Here is a 16,810-nt window from a genome sequence, read left to right as displayed (position 1 = left end):
TCCGCGAAAATTCCTTAGTAGGATTTTACCATTTTAGCGAATTTTAATGTTTTTCAAGGTAGTTCTGTTAAAAACGCTCCAGAAATCCATTCAATTTCTTTCTAAGGCGTCTTCAAATCATAAGCAATTTTATGCCCGGTCAGTTTTATAGCAGAACATAAAGAATAAGTCTTTACATGTTTGTAGATGTAGATCGTCCAGGTTAGTATAGTCCTGAGAAGGACTGTTTTTGTTGTTGTTGACTGACGTTTCGACAACCTTAGCGATAGTCATCTTCAGAGTCATCTTCAGAGTTCTTGACTCTGAAGATGACTACCGTTAAGGTTGTCGAAACGTCAGTCAACAATCACAAAACAGTCCTTCTCGGGACTATACCAACCTGGACGATCTACATCCACAAACATGGAAAGATACTCCCGGGTTCAAACCATTCACTTTATTAGAATAAGTGTTGTCGATTTTACACTACAGGTAAATTTTACATCTTGAAGAATGTAGTAGTGTCAATTTTACACCTTATAATGCAGACAATAGTTCATAGCTTTTGAACATCGACACTCTCAATCGATCCTTGTCCTTTAGTCCTCGACCATCAATTAAAACCCAAATCCAGTCAAATTTAGAGTTCGTCTGCTTTCCAATGAATGATAAGCTAATTGCTTGTGAACTTTATCACCCTGGATTGTCGCAAGAATGCATGCTTTTAGACCCGAATTTTAATAAAAAAATGCACACTATATCCCATGGTAGTTTTGATCCTAAGGGGTTCTTAACACACAACAGACACAAGCATAATATAATCCATAATACAATCTCGAATTTTCACAGGACAAGAAAAGTGGTTCTGTTGTGATATAAGATACGCAGAACACGTTTTTGTCGCCTATTATCAACATCGATTATTTAACAGAAAAAAAACTTGCAATGTGAAACTACAAATGACACTCTTTATTGACAAATGACACTATTGACAAATGACACTCCATATTGGGCAAACATAATATTTGAAAACTTATGGTTAGAATTACTTTTGGCGAAAGTAAAACGCTTTGAAAAATTCGACAACAGACGGCACCGGAGTAAATTTTATATTGTGTTGTTTGATGATAAAATAAGAAGCATTGCTCAGTTTAAAACAGCATTTGTCGAAACAGCTAAAAGCAATCATAAAGCTTTGTGATAACACTATTTACTCGATGAAATACAGAAACAAAGGACGCTGCTTATCAACATCAACACATTCTTACCAAAATGGGCATGTTTTCGTTATCTTTTTGTCATCTTCGATCTGTCATTCGAAAGGTCGAGGGTTGAAACCTCCAGGAACACTTTGCCGTGCTGTATATTTAATACGATTATTAAAATTTCAATAGAGTGGGCGAGTGGTCGTTCTGTCTTTCCTCATACTGTCACGACCATATGGTCACAACATAACAAGGCAAAACAGCAAAGTGATCCTACTGTCCATTCATTTAATGGGTAGTAGATGGGCTATAACATGTACAAACTTTGTTGTCAATTCTGAAATATGGTATATGCTACAAGCGTTTTGAAAATCCATGATTTCATTCTAGAAATGAGCGTTTGTTCTACGTAGCCCTAATTTATAAAATTCTTTTAAAAAAGTAGCACACTTTAAAGCAGGTAAAGCAATAACGTATGTTGTAGCAAACATCGACCATTCAGGTTAATTAATCATACGTGCAATTGTTTGTAGTGTTTACACTTGTGACTCGCGAGATACTATTTGTTTAAAAGCATCACTGTGGTAAGAAAATGTTGTTTTAGAGATAAAGCTGCAAAATATGTTATTTTAAAGGCAATTGTTTTAGGAAACTACTGTTGTTGTAATAATTCTCTTACACAGGACAATTTTACAGTTCGTTGTTGGGAAACTTAGCAATTTTGCAGTTTGTGGAATGTTTAGCTTCACACAATAGTAAACCTCGACAAGACCATTTTTTCTAGCAACACAAACAAGTTTTTCTGACCCACAGTTTTCATTAACTGTGGGTCAGAAAACCCCTTTTGCTGTTATGGCAGACAAAAATGTCAAATCTTCGGAAATGCTATGGATGGGGAAATGAGTTTGTCCATCAATATCGTCAACTCCCGTACACTTAGTGTAGTAAAATATGTATTGCTTGTAGATAAAGAAACTATTCTGAAGAATGTAAATGGTTTGAACCCGGGAGTATCGTTACATGTTTGTGGATGTAGATCGTCCAGGTTGGTATAGTCCTGAGAAGGACTGTTTTTGTTGTTGTTGACTGACGTTTCGACAACCTTAGCGCCAGTCAACATCAACAACAATAGTCCTTCCTAGTTATTATCATCCAGTTATGAAACTATCGGTCAGTTGCACAGAAAAACTAATCATTACTTGGTTTAATACAACACAATAGCCATCGAATCTTTTAACTTCGCTTGAAACACTTTAAAAGAAATTTTTACTAAAAAGCGAAATATTGCTAATCAGTAACTTCATGTTATAATGAGCGTGTATGAATCAAAATACGTGAACAATATACATATATATATTAAATCCCCTGAAGAGTGAGCAATCACGAAACAGGCTTGTCGGGATGAATCTGCAGTTTTCGTGATTTTTTTCAACATCACTACATATACTGACGGTCTGCACTCGGGCATTGAGCACGGTTTTATGCGGAGAATCATCACATATAAACTTCCTATATATGTATATATATAAGTTTGAAAATTGGTAGTCCAGGCATAAATGTTGATAAATAAAAGTTTCTTCCGATTTTTAAATGATTTTTATTGAGCTTTCGACTCGGTTCTTCGAGCCTTCTTCAGAATGAGGAAGTTATCTATGTATATATATTTATATGCATACGCTTTTAAGACACAATACCGAAACCACATTAAATCAATTACGAACAATAAAAACCGCAACGAGACAGTACTTACTATCACACGTGGACACTAAAAGAATACAAACGAAACTACAACAACAACATTAAGTGGGACTTCATCAAACAACTTCCACCTCCGAACAAAACCAAAACCCTGCCGTCTTTGCCTTGAAGAAAGACTACTTATCCTGAAAGGACGTAAAAAGAACATTTTAAATAAACGTTCCGATATCTTTAGTGCATGCCGTCATGTAACCTAACACCTTCTAATCAATGTATATACTCAGCGAATATTAAATAATCTGTCAGTTGCCTGAAGATCGCCCTAAAGCGTGAAACTCCGAGTAGCGACAGTAAAACTTGTCAATTTTATTTCATTTTATGTATATATATATATATATAAGTAAAAAATGAGAAAATGGGAATTATTCGCACGCTAAGAGTCATCGACATTGGAACAGCTTCACTTCCTAATCCAATTAGACGCTCTAAGCGTCTACAAGCTAAAAGCAAGTGTAAATAGATAATTTCCTCATTCTGATGAAGGCTCGAAGTAACGAGTCGAAAGCTCAATAAAATTATTTACAAAATCCGGAGAAACTTTTATTTTTAAACAACATAATGCCTGAATTACCAATCTTTAAACATATATATATATATGAAATAAATCTTTGTACACACCTGGATAAAACGTTTCACATCCTGTAAGCACATTTCGAAAATAAATATTTCCTACGGAAATTTGTTTTCATACACCATTATTTTAAAAAACCCACTCTATATTTCCGAAAACTTTCCTGATATACATGCAGGATGTTTTCTTTCCGTTATTTGTGCCAACACTCTCCCCCCCCCGGCTAAATAATTTCAAAATGGAGGACTCAGTAGAAATCTACTTAAAAGCTATCAAGGAGAACCATTTTTGCCCCGTTTTCTGTCAGGGTTATTTTATACTTTTACGAAATAGGAATAGGGTTTTAATAAACGTTCTTCAATGCAGAACACAAAGCCACGTAAATTAACGCGAATAATACTTATCTGCTTGTACCTTCAATTCAAATTTCGAAAAACTTTCCGATTCCGAGCTTCTCTCCATCAAAAACCACAAAATGCTCGTGAATCAACATTTATCACGCTTTATTGAACGTCCTCTCGGATTTTGAAATTTCTTTAAGAGGGCTTTGTTTGATAAAAAATGAGATTCCTTCCATCTTTTCGTATTTTAATTTCCTTGCAGCTAAAGACACGCATGCGCAGTTGCATAGCGTATCACAATCGTAATTTTTCTTCATTTAAATAATTTGCATGTAATTAACGCGTGTGCAAATCACAAGTCATAAATTCAGTAATTCACCGTAAAATAAGTTCACTTCCATTCGTACAAATTTTCTTTTGTTTTGTACCATTAGTTGTAATTTAAAATGATAGCATTTATTTACAAAATATTTACATAAAATTAGTGTTCACATATTCCTCAGGCACGTATCCCGGGGGGAGTTAGGTGTAAAACTTGCCCGACAAAATGGCGTCGCTGATTATTTTTGTATAATAATAATAACAAAATCACATTTCTTAGCATACGATTTTGAAAGTAATGTTTTACGGCTAAGTTTAAAAAAACTCAATTCTCCACTGAACACAGACTAAAGGCTGTTCACGTGGGCCCTGTAGCCAGGATTCAGCAAAGCGTTGAATCATTTTGGCAAACGGAAAAGATTAAATACTTCACAAGAAAAAAATTCTTTGAGCAATTTCTCTATGCTCTTACTTTGCAAATTCAGAAAACTTTTAAATGAAAACAAATAGCTTAGCCTGATTTCAAAATTACAACTCTTTTGACGCTCTAGAAAGTTTTGCACTTAAAGTTTTTATTCCTTTCAATGACTTTTCGTGACCGGTTACTGGGCTCATGCGAACAGCCCCTAACAACGTCAATCACAAAAAAATAATTTAATTTGAGTATTTTAACCTTACTAAAAACATACTTTATAAAACCTATTATTACAGTTTTTTTTATTTTAATTACAAAAAAAAGGAGAAGGTTACAAAGTACACGCTGCGTGGATGCGAAAATATTCCAAAATAGGTGGCAGAAGACTATTTTGGAAAAGCTACATCAATTTTTTCCAATAGTTCTTTCCTTAATTAAAGAGCGAGGGAACTCTCTAATTAAGTTAGAATGTTGGAAATCCTTTATGCCTTTCGTTAATGACATTTACACTTTTCATAATCGATCAAAGTATTTTTATTGATCATCTGCAAACACCGAAGAATCGAAGTCAAGGATTTTGTCGTTTAAAAATCATTTCTTTAACTAAAGCTACTTAGTCCAAAAACACGTGAAATAATTTACTAAACTTACCGTACGACTGAAACGTTAACGACCATTGCAGGCCACCCACTGAGACGCCACCTCGTTCTAAAAGAGACACAAACAAATATTGAAAAAGTTGATGACAGACAGAAACAGAAACCTACTTACAGCCGTAGCATCCTTTTCTTTTACTTTTCGTCCACTCTACATCTGAAACGAAAGCCTAAAGAACAAGTTAGATGCATGAAAAAAAAACAAACAAACATATACCCATGTCTTCTTCTTGATCTTCGCGTCCTCTGCGCCTGAAAAAATGCTGAATAACAAGTTAGGGTTGTGTCAAAATAAAAAAACAGGAAAACAAACAAACTGACACATACCGCAGTCAAAATCTGCATCTGTTCCTGTTTGACTGTAAAAACAATTGTTTAAATTCAATCATGATACACCTTTAGAGCAAATATACTTTGTAAAGCCAGTGTTTGCAGAAGATCTTTTAAATTTTTAATTGAAACTCGTAAATTTCGATAATTTGCTAAAGACATAAATTATTTTAACTGTTATTTACACACTATTATAACATCCCTCAATGTTATAAAAGTGCCATTGACAGGTAAAATAAAGTGGTTAAATATTTAACGTTGATAGCTTGTAGAAATTACCTCGAAAACGTTTAATTTAAAGATTTTGCAATACTCTGCCAGCGTATTGCAATTTCTTTTTAAATTAGACTATGGTAAATTAGACATCATTTCAATGTTACATGAAAGATCTGAACGCAAAAAGCACCAACATATCAACAAGTTAATAAGTATGGTAACAGATATGGGTTGACTTCTATAACATTTCTCAATGGTATAGAAGTTCCAGTCAGTTAACATGAAAATACACAGCTACAACAACTCATCTCTTTGACCTTAAATCTCCCAATTTTTTCTAACATCGCCTGCATGTTAGAAATACGCAATAAGCAAAAATAACTATTGAACTACATGTACAAAAATGATAACAGGATAGACAAATTGATTTAGATATACAAAATGAAAGCATTGCTTTCACAAGTACAGTTCTCCGTTGGTCAGTTCAATGATTGATATGTATGATGAAGAAGGATGTTCTGTGTCTAAGGAAAATCTATTTCTTCCATTAGCAACATCTTGACGACCACTTTGTTGTCTAGAAATATAGAATACGCGTCAGCTATTAAGTTGATATAGTCTCTTAAAATATGTGCGTAGAAACTTCCAATGCCAAAGTTAGACAAGAAGATGGCGATGTCCTTTGTCTCGACCCGTCTTGCTAATACTAGTGCATGATAATGCCACACAAAGTGAAGTATTAAGCACCAGCAAAGGTAACGATAGTTCATAAACAACAGACAATAAACGAAGCATGGTACTCTTGAATTAAAATGAGCACAAAGGAATGAACGATGAACAAAAGAATATTTTGGCATTTTGATTTCTTTGTCTTTTTTATTCTCACGAGAAGAAAAAACTTAAGGTTTCTCACACCTGAAATACGTTCATCAAATTAAAGCATTACAGTTGTCAAACCACGAAATGAAACTTAATGTTGCTTTGCAGACAACCGCAGATCGTTTATCATGTAAAAAGGAATAATATTTGAAGTGATGATCACAGTGTTTTAGTAAAAACTGTTAGGCATTACATTTTTAATTACTATGTAGAAATACCCACTTTTGTTAAATGTATTTTGGTTCTCATATTTAACTACAAAGCAAACCTTACCACAGCTTCTTCATAATCGTGAATGAAAGTTTTATACTGACTGTCTTGTATCGACGATCCCAAGCAAACTACAAGTAATCATCAATATCCACCTTATTTTGAGCTTCATACAAAAATCAGCGATATCTTCGAGTCAATCTCGTCTAAATACACTGCGTCTGTATCATTTGCCTTATCTTAACTATCAAAAACTTTCTCAAACTTTCCAGTAACACGGCAAAACTACTGCCTTCTGCATCTAGACGTTCTCTCTCGACAAATATCAACCAAATTAAGACAAGCAACTTGTTCAAATATATTTCATCGCTATTCATCTGCATCATCAGAGAATATGATTGGTTCAAATTTTAATGAAAAACAAAAGCTATAGAAACGATCAATATAAAGAACAAGAGCTATTGTTCATGGCTACATGGTATAAATTATCCCAATTCTCAATTGGAAAGCACATTCGTATTATGTGGGCACTTTCTGAATTTTTTTCTGAACGAAATCAATTTGAAATGCAAAGTATTTCTATGTTGAAAGTTAACGAGCATTGCGGATATTGTGTAAGTTGAATATTGCTAGACGAAGTAATTTTAAACAGAGGCGAATCATTCCTTCCGATGACATCCTAAAATTTTTGTGAAACTTCAACATGCTACCTTTTCTTCTCAAAATTATCAAAACTCAGTGAAATATTTCACTCCTCCCAAAGGTAAGTTACTTCCGATGTGTCTAATCATATTAACAATTGGTGATTTTCAATCTCTAAAGTTATCCAGTCCAAACAAAAGATCGTGACGTAATATCCCCTAAAGAGCGGGATGTGATTTGTATGTCATCGCATTAAGTATTGTCGAAAATTTTGCGATTATTATCGTTTTACGCTTGAATTTCCGAAAAATTGACTGCACCTAAAACACTTTCTCTCGAATATACTTAATTGTGCCCTACAGTACTGCTAACTTTAATCTTTCAATGGATGAGACACATTTGCATCTGACTTAAATCTTTAATCTTTATTTTTAAATTCTTTTTGTTTGGGTTTTATTGAGGTAACGAGATCTCGCCTTTGAACAAACCCATCATTGTCTTACTCTCTCATGCAATTTATCAGGGGGGTGAGGGACATTATAAATATCTATGAACATGGCGGCGGTGAATCGTGTCGATAAAATTATGTCCGGCGACTCGTGTACATAAATTAAAACAATATTCTTTGATCATAATCTGCATCGCGTAGTTTGTTTTAATAATCGTGATAGCCGGCATTATTTTCGATTAACGATGGCTGAATCGTTGTTTAGCAAAACTGTGAAAATAGCATCTGTTGTCACAGCTTATTGGTGAGTCATTTTTATTTTATGAACGATTCAACTGTTGAAGACCTCATCTTGCAGCACTGTTGTTGTTTTTATACTAGGGTGATATCAATCTCGATGGTATTTTTGAACAAATACCTACTGAGCAGTCCCGATTTAAAGGTAAAAATAGACATGAGGTTCATTTCTAGAGAACCATTGACCGTTGTTTCGACGCTCAAACATTTCGTTTTAGAAATATTGACAGCTGTTTTGATGACTGGCATCTTGTCTGTTTTAAAATATTTTGTCTACTTTCGCCATCAGTTATGCATAACGACCTTGGAATTTGAAAAATTACATTTTGAAATTATGTGGTCAATATTATTCAATATGGGAAATTGTTTGAGGAATTTAACGAATGTAGGATTTTTTATAGGTGGCTCTAAAATTCTTAGTTATGAAAGAAAACTTGAAATAAGAATTGTCATAACTGCTTTTTGAAGGCGGAGAGAGCAAAATAATGATACATTTTGGTTGTAATAGATATAAATATTTTATTGATCTTTAGAACTGTTCTCCACAGGAGCTGTGATCGGGAAAATAACATTTATAAAAACATGACTTGCACTAATAATTAAAATAATAATATATTGATGAAGATTTTTTTGATGACAGCTCGATGCACCGCTATTTGTCACTTGGTATCAATGTGTTGTGACCGTCATTTGTATATATTTCTTGAGTTTTCTTGGTGATAAATATCCGAGGATTGGAAAGTTTCCTGCATTTTCCATAGACCTTAAAATATCCAGGCAGGTCAGTCATTATTTTTGGCAATCAAAGTTATTAGATGAGATGTTAATCCCTTTATTTTCTTCTGGTTTTTTTCTGTTTTTGTGCTTAGATTCTGGCTTTGTCTGTTGTGTTTGTTGGAATGATCACATTTAACAATCTCTGTCTCAAACATCTTGGCGTGTCCTTTTACAATGTTGGCCGCTCGTTGACAACCGTATTCAATGTTGTAAGTTGGGATTTGATTAAAATTTTTCCAAGTAACGACAACAGCAACAAAAGGAATTTGTTGATATACAATCATGTGACTTATACTGTTTGGCAGTTGACATATTTAAGAAATGTGCTCTTTTGTCCTTTGCCTATTTAGATACTTGAAAATTTCTTAAATACTTGATTCAAAGTCTGAGCATGTCAATTTTATGAAACTGTTTGAGATGTTTTGAGAGGTTAGATGAACAGCAAGAAGTTGATGTTATTTTATATTATATAGCTTTTCACATTTCTTGTTCTTGGTGTGAAAACCTCGTGCAAAGCAATTGCATGCTGTGCGGTCATTATCAGCGGTTTTGTACTTGGTGTTAACCAAGAAGGTAGTTCTGGGGAACTGTCTTATTCTGGTGTAGTTTTTGGTGTCTTTGCAAGCCTCTGTGTTTCGTTAAATGCGATTTATACAAAACGAAAGTTGGATATTGTCGACAACAACATCTGGCGTCTTCAATTGTACAACAATTTTAATGCTATCTTCCTTTTCCTTCCGTTGATGGCTATAATGGGGGAGTTTTCTGTGATTTATAACTTTCCAATGATAACCAGTGGGTATTTTTGGGGTGTTATGACGCTATCCGGGATCTTCGGAATCGCGATTGGTTACGTCACCGGCTTGCAAATCAAGGTAACAAGTCCGCTGACACACAACATCAGTGGCACTGCCAAGGCATGTGCTCAAACCATATTGGCAGTGTTCGTCCACCAAGAGGTTAAGACATCGTTATGGTGGCTTAGCAATGGTCTGGTCATTGGTGGATCTGGTATGTACTCCAAGGTACGACACGATGAAATGAAGAAGAACATTAGCACTCTTCCTGTGACCAATGAAAATAATGAAGAGTCAAAAAATCCTTCTGATGGCGGCGGGAAACAATGATTTTCATTTTACTCTATCCTTTCCATTCTGCTATATCTTGTATTTTAGATAAAATCCGTTTGTAGAGAAAATGAAAAATATGATGCAATTTGTGATTTGACTTTAACTGATCTTTTCTGAATTTCGTTATAAATAGTTTTAAACAGTTAGTAGGCAAACATCTCAAATGTAAGGTTGAAAAGACCAATATATCCTAGCAACATATGACGATTGTCTTTTCTACCCTGTAGATTTGCGGTTAGAATATTGCACGATGCCCTATCTTATGAGAGTATCGATGACTTTGCTTTTCACTAATGTTCCTGCTTATTGTAGAAACATTATAGTATGATACTGTAATTCAACTTTATACATGAAATCATTTATTAGTAATGTTCTAAAATAAACATTAATGTTTCATCCGTTGTGAAATTTACGTAATTAAACAGTTACGTCATTGAAGTGTGACGTAATACTTGACATCATAGACGTCATGAATAGAACTTTTATTAATTACATGACATCTTCATAATTTGAAAGCGCTGCGTGGCCATTATGTGTTTATTCAAGTAGGGATGAAATCCTTACACTCAAAAATAGAGCGTGCTCTCTACTGGAAAGGCTAACTTGTCGCTCATATGGCGGAAGATTTGGACTTTGGGGTGGACGCGTGGCAGGACACGTGCAGGGCAATTTTATCACGTGAAAAAGTCGGATTGGATGACATGACTGAATTGGAAAAAGTTAATGATCGTTCAATCGCCGATAATTTACACATACGGTTGATGAATCAACAAATTTACGTAAGTCCTTTTTCAAAGCTCCTCACTTACCTGTTCCACGTAACATTCCATAATTCTGAATTGCAAAACATGGATTGCTGTGTAATGATGTGCATGATTATCTTTTATAGACGTGTATCGGTCGAGTTCTGATTGCCGTTAATCCGTTCATGAAACTTGACATTTACAATAAAGAGTAATTCTCTACGTTACAACTAGTCCTTCCATTCCAAGTCCATTCGAGCATTTGTAAATTTGCTTTGTTTATCTTTTTTTTGCTAGTTATGTGCTAGCTTATCATAATTTCCTTGGGGGAAAACGAGCAAAGAAAAATGACAAAAATAAGTTAAAAAGCAGCGATGTTTTAAAGTGTTCTACAGCTCAATTTCCTAATATGATGAATCAGTCGAATGGAGACGACAATCAAGTAGGATGCTGTCTCCTCTGAAAGATGACATCCGCTCAAAATTAACAAACAATATCTTTCTATAATTTTAGGATTCAGGTGTGGATCTTCCCCCTCATATATACTCGTTGACAGATCATATGTACAGGAATATGATGATGGAGAGGGAAAGTCAATGTGTTATCATAAGGTAAGGATGTTCTCTTACGCAAAATTGTTTGTGCATCCTATGGTCATCACAGAGAGACCATGCTTTCTGAGTAACGTATATTTTTTTGTGCATTGTCTTTAATCTATCGCATTTCTACGTCGGTATACATAGCGGAGAAAGTGGAGCAGGCAAAACCGTGTCTGCGAAGTACATCATGTCATACTTATCTGAGATTGCCGGTGCTGGTAATGAGAAAATAGAGGTGACGTTGTCTTTCCTCTTTTATGAACAAAAATATACACTTTATGACGCCTTAACTTTATACAGGAGATAAAGCATGTAATAATTCAGTCGAATCCACTGCTGGAGGCTTTTGGAAATGCAAAAACGTTACGAAATAACAATTCAAGTCGTTTTGTAAGTGTACCAACGTGGATTTTGTACATCACACAAGTGGAAAGTCCGGACAGTTGAGTTATTATATATTTTTTATTTGTTTCAGGGAAAGTTTGTCGAGATTTTATTCAACATGTCGGGGCAGCCTGACGGTGGGAAAATATCGAGTTTCTTACTTGAGAAGGTAAAATTAGTGTAAAAATTCGGCTTTATGTGCAAGTGTCGCTTCAACGCTGATACAGACGTCGTATTTTGTGATGCAAGGATATTTTGAAGTGCTTCAGCTTTTAGCTATCACGAACTAATGAATTTATTTTTAAATTAATGTATATCTCACTAATATACTGAGGGCTAACAATTCAGTATTTGCAAATGCACGTGTATTACATAGATGGTGGTTTACACTTTTTGTTTACCTCTCGTCATAGAATTCTTTAAATGCTCTGTTCTATTTTTTAATATTTTTATTATTTCTTTCTAATCGCCGTCATCCCACATCCTTTCTTCTCTAGTCACGTGTTGTTTCCCAGAATCCTGGCGAACGTAATTATCACGTGTTCTATCAGCTGCTAAAAGGATGCGAGGATGATAAAAAAGGTATTTTGGTTTCGTGGAAACACAGGAAATATCGAGAAGTCATACTGGATCCACATAATACTTTTGTTATTGCAATGAAAGACTGCCTTCCTGTTGTAACGTCACTTAAGTTATAAAAATGTTAAAACACATATCTTCTTTATGGCTTTATAGAAATACTTGGACTGCAAATTCCCGACCCTTCGCAGTTTTATTACTTGAATCGAACCGGGGGAGTTTATACTGTGCCTGATACAAATGACACCGAAGACTTTGTTGCCACGAAAGTAGGTATTGTCGAACGAGTACCAAAAATCCTTGGGGATGACAAAATTATTTTTAAAATCATTTACAACATGTTAAATCGCGGTGTCTTGAAATACTTTCTTTGCGTGCCCGTTCAGAATGCCATGAACGTTGTAGGAATGTCGGTAGAGAAGCAACAAAATGTCCTCGAAATTATTTCAGCTATTCTTCACCTTGGTAACATCCGATTTGTGGAAGATAATAATGTTTCTGATGTAGAAAATCCTGAAGGTAAGTCCTTAAATCTTCATTCTAGTGACCGCATACGTAGTGAAGTTGTCAGAATGTCAGACGTATCTGAAGAGGCAAATGACTTTTCCCGTTATTATATTCATATCTGAATTGTATCTAGCCAGCAGTGAAAGTTTTTGTGTGTGCTATTGTAGGCTTAGATACACCAGCCCAACTACTTGGCGTCGATAAAGATGCTTTGAAAGAGAAACTAGTGAGGTATGCAATGATTCATGAATGTGTAGTCGAGCGGTGGAGAACTGGGAATGAGAGATGACAAACTGCGGGAATGAGATAGGTTAACTACTTAATTTTGGTATTGTAATCCAATTGCTGTAGTCGTTTGATGGAGGCACGATGGGGAGGAAAGGTCGACATTATGATGATGACTCTCAATAAGGAACAAGTATGGCGATGAAAATACTCGGGTTATTTTGCTCTGTATCGGTGGCGTATGTTCGATTTTCAATCAAAGGTATATTTTCTTTTCATTTAGGCGAATGTCTCAAGGGATGCTTTGGCAAAAGCTTTGTATGCTCAACTTTTTGACTATCTCGTGACGGTACGTTCGTGATTGGTTTTAAAAAGATTCCTGATGCAGTTTGTGAACAACGTTCCTTGTCTTCCAGGTTATTAACACGGCGATGCGAAAAGAAAAGATTGGATTGTGTATCGGAGTCTTGGATATTTATGGATTTGAAATATTTGAGGTGAGTTGGATATATTTACATGATGTGGAAGTAGGGATTACAGCAACCACGGGTCTGGGAGTAAGAGGGCGCATAGATCCTCCACTTTTTCCATGGGAAAGCATTTATGCTATTCTGGTAGTATTACATCCACTTTTGAATTGGCTCAGTGACATAATCCATTAAACCTTTATCAATGAAACTTCTCTCAATGATTATTCATCGAAATGTTTTCGTGCTCAACATTTTTCTGTGACTTCACTCTAGGTTTGTGTGTGTGTGTTTTTTAGACAAATGGTTTTGAGCAGTTTTGTATTAACTACGTCAACGAGAAACTTCAACAAATTTTCGTGGAATTGACGTTGAAGACTGAACAGGTATTCATAAAGAAAGCAGGCCATCTTTGGTCCATTAGCTACCGAATGCAATATTGAAAGAAATTGTTGTGTTGTTTACATTTGTTGTACATTGCCTTGTATCCATTATCTTTCAAGGAAGAATATGCAGAAGAAGGCATTGAATGGATTCCGGTGAAATTTTTCAATAACAAACTCGTCTGCGATCTTATCGAAAGCAAGGTTCCTCGTGTCATTTTGTCATAAATTTACGACTCGCAGTTTCGTTTCTGTATTACCGAATTATTCTTTTGGTTTAATTTATTGAGTTGATGCCAAAATTTCCTCATCAGAATCCTCCATTCACTTTAGAATCCTCCTGGAATAATGAGCATTCTTGACGACGTTTGTTTTACAGTACATGCATCGGAGGGTTCGGACAGGACGCTGATGGAGGTACACTGCTAGAAAATAAATGTACACAATAGGATAAGCTATGCGTATTAATATATTGATAAAATTACATTTCGTTCTCAGAAACTCAAAGCTGTTGTTGGATCCGAAAATACATATACCAAATACTTTAGAGGTCTTGCTACTCATTTCGAGATACACCATTATGCCGGAAAGGTTTGAAGAATGATCCCTGTTTGTATTTGTTTATCTATATTATCCATGAATATACTATCTTGTATCCATGTACACCTGTAGGTTAATTACGAAGCAACGCATTTTTGTGAGAGAAATAAGGATTTGTTGTTTGACGACATCATACAACTCATGCAGTCAAGCGAAAAGTAAAATATTTATCTGGATTTATCGTTATGAAAATAGTGTGTGCTTGACTTCAGAAAGACTATAGTACAGAATAATTACAGCTGACGATTGAAAAGTATTCTTACAAATATTTTTTCCAATTTAGTGAGTTCATTAAGATTTTGTTTGGTGACATGACTGTGTCCTCTGGAAAACGCGGGCGCGGTTCTACGGGCAGCAGTAAGATTAAGGTTGGTCATCTGTGTGAGTAGGGAATTGACGTACTTGATTATCAACACAGAGATTTAGGATTGATTTATGGTTGATTTATGATTGATTTAAGATTGATTTAGGATTGATTTAGGATTGATTTAGGATAGGTTTGTTTGTACTGTTAAACTACATTCTCAGACATCAATGAAATCGTCCACAAAGTTAAAACAGGATGACTTCAAATTTCCAATTTGTGTGCATATGAAGTTCTAAAATGATTTTCACTTGTTGATAAAAATATTCCATACATTTAGTCTCAGTGTCAAGCGATGATTGATCGCATTATGTCATGTACGCCACACTACGTTCGCTGTCTTAAGCCATGTGAGACAAAACAACCTTTAGATTGGAATGATCAAAGGTTGGTAAAAATAGATCATTGACTTTCGATTCCGGCTCAATAGTGCAATTTACCAATCAACACAATATTTTTAATCTATGAAATGGTAATCGACGCACATTCACAAACATCCAAAGACTACATCCATATCTAATTTGTAATCCTTTCATTAAATACACCCCACCCCGTTTCTCGTTGCAGAATTATGCCTCAAATTTCTTATCTCGGTCTTCGTGAGAACATCGAAGTGCGCCGTGCTGGCTTCGCATTTCGTCGTGTGTTCGACAAACTTATCGAAAGGTTAATTAACTTCATAGTATATTTAACATGTTTTACTAGACATTGAATTTGTTGCAGTACAGAAAATATTTATTCATTATTTAGATATGCTGTAATTTTGCCCAAAGAGGTCGCACAGGCAGGGATAGGGACAAAGCTGGCATTTGTCGAACTATTATGGAGAAAGCTCAATTTTCGATTGAGAAATGGCGAATTGGAAAAACAAAAGTTTTCATAAAAGATTCTGATGTGGTAACAGATTTTACTGCATTGCACTTATTTATTGAGGCCTTTAAACACGCGGCTTTTTTGCAACAAAATACAGATGAAGTGACTTCGTTTCGTTTCATGCCTTGTTTGCTTGCAATTTACCTTAAAGTGTGGATGACTAGAGACTTGTTATATAACTTTCACAAAATTTGCACTATATTGTAGAAGGTTTTTATCTTACACGGTCAGCTTCTTATACTTCACAGTTCACACTCTCACCTATGAAGGCTCCCTTTGGAGTATAATTTATATATATATAAAACAAAAGTGTTGGTTTGTCGTTCCAGTCTCTTGGCTCACAAAGAGCGTGGCACTTTTTTCAACCCGATTGTAATTTCAAAGCTTCATAAGGGAATTTTTGGTGCATTAGTTCGAAATTTTTACATTTTATAGTTGACGAAACTAGAGGAGTGGCGGAGCGAGGCTTTGTTTATGTTTGCAGCAAAAATACAAGCTTTAATTCGTGGATTTCTTGCTCGGCGATATGTTGCGAGGTTAATGAAAGGTGATTTTTGGCTGTCTCTCTCTAAATTCATTTATGTTCTTAGAAAAAACACCTATTTTTTCTACCTACATCTTCTTTAGCTACAAAGACGATAACGAAAGCCATTAGGCGATATGTCGAGACAAAAAGACTTAATTTTCGGGTTTCTGTTCAACAAAGTTTAAAGGGTACGTGATTTACGTAATATTTACGCTCTTGTAAACTCTGTTCAGAGTTTGAGTTTCTTTATTTTTAGATGCGATGAACTATCTTGCACTGGAAGAAGAACAGTTGCGGAAATCGGATGCTGAACGAGAAAATGAGATTCCTGATGAAAAGGGAGACACCAAAACGACTGCATCGTTGAACTTTAGTCATAAGCAAA

The 16,810-nt window shown here is 35.1% G+C and overlaps 2 protein-coding genes across 3 annotated transcripts; both read left to right on the top strand.

The window, feature by feature from the left end:
- The first annotated feature begins 8,081 nt into the window (after positions 1-8,081).
- On the top strand, positions 8,082-10,571 carry LOC124434406 (GDP-fucose transporter 1-like). 2 transcript variants are annotated; one of them, XM_046984300.1, is made up of 5 exons: positions 8,082-8,275; positions 8,353-8,413; positions 8,909-9,049; positions 9,138-9,254; positions 9,519-10,571. In XM_046984300.1, the coding sequence occupies exons 1-5, from the start codon at positions 8,217-8,219 to the stop codon at positions 10,170-10,172; spliced, it is 1,032 nt and encodes a 343-aa protein (XP_046840256.1). In that variant the 5' UTR covers positions 8,082-8,216; the 3' UTR covers positions 10,173-10,571. The 2 variants fall into 2 exon arrangements, with proteins under 2 accessions (XP_046840256.1, XP_046840257.1); XM_046984301.1 differs by having other exon boundaries at positions 8,909-9,052; positions 9,141-9,254.
- A 218-nt stretch (positions 10,572-10,789) lies between these two features.
- On the top strand, positions 10,790-16,416 carry LOC124434138 (unconventional myosin-Ie-like). The gene is made up of 24 exons (XM_046984019.1): positions 10,790-10,954; positions 11,065-11,129; positions 11,216-11,360; positions 11,432-11,529; positions 11,662-11,752; positions 11,818-11,907; positions 11,993-12,070; positions 12,399-12,483; positions 12,637-12,749; positions 12,867-12,999; positions 13,155-13,218; positions 13,339-13,405; positions 13,496-13,561; positions 13,629-13,709; positions 13,979-14,065; positions 14,183-14,266; positions 14,396-14,479; positions 14,561-14,653; positions 14,735-14,820; positions 14,946-15,030; positions 15,307-15,413; positions 15,594-15,692; positions 15,777-15,923; positions 16,335-16,416. Exons 1-23 carry the CDS (start codon positions 10,790-10,792, stop codon positions 15,907-15,909), a joined length of 2,199 nt encoding a protein of 732 aa, XP_046839975.1. The 3' UTR covers positions 15,910-15,923; positions 16,335-16,416.
- The last annotated feature ends 394 nt before the right edge of the window (positions 16,417-16,810 follow it).

This window comes from Xenia sp. Carnegie-2017, unplaced genomic scaffold, assembly GCF_021976095.1.
Source record: "Xenia sp. Carnegie-2017 unplaced genomic scaffold, XeniaSp_v1 HiC_scaffold_14, whole genome shotgun sequence".
In the NCBI taxonomy this organism is placed as follows: Eukaryota; Metazoa; Cnidaria; class Anthozoa; order Malacalcyonacea; family Xeniidae; genus Xenia; species Xenia sp. Carnegie-2017.
This window is presented reverse-complemented; position numbering and strand designations above follow the sequence as displayed.

What these genes read in the sequence shown, in the direction of transcription:
- LOC124434138 (XM_046984019.1), top strand. Translation starts at nt 10,790, where the DNA reads ATGGCGGAAGATTTGGACTTTGGGGTGGACGCGTGGCAGGACACGTGC. An exon ending in AAGACTTTGTTGCCACGAAA is followed by an intron (nt 12,750 to 12,866) that starts GTAGGTATTGTC and finishes GTGCCCGTTCAG; the next exon opens with AATGCCATGAACGTTGTAGG. An exon ending in TTGAAAGAGAAACTAGTGAG is followed by an intron (nt 13,219 to 13,338) that starts GTATGCAATGAT and finishes CAATTGCTGTAG; the next exon opens with TCGTTTGATGGAGGCACGAT.
- LOC124434406 (XM_046984300.1), top strand. Translation starts at nt 8,217, where the DNA reads ATGGCTGAATCGTTGTTTAGCAAAACTGTGAAAATAGCATCTGTTGTC. An exon ending in TGAGCAGTCCCGATTTAAAG is followed by an intron (nt 8,414 to 8,908) that starts GTAAAAATAGAC and finishes TTTTGATGACAG; the next exon opens with CTCGATGCACCGCTATTTGT. An exon ending in TGACAACCGTATTCAATGTT is followed by an intron (nt 9,255 to 9,518) that starts GTAAGTTGGGAT and finishes TATATTATATAG; the next exon opens with CTTTTCACATTTCTTGTTCT.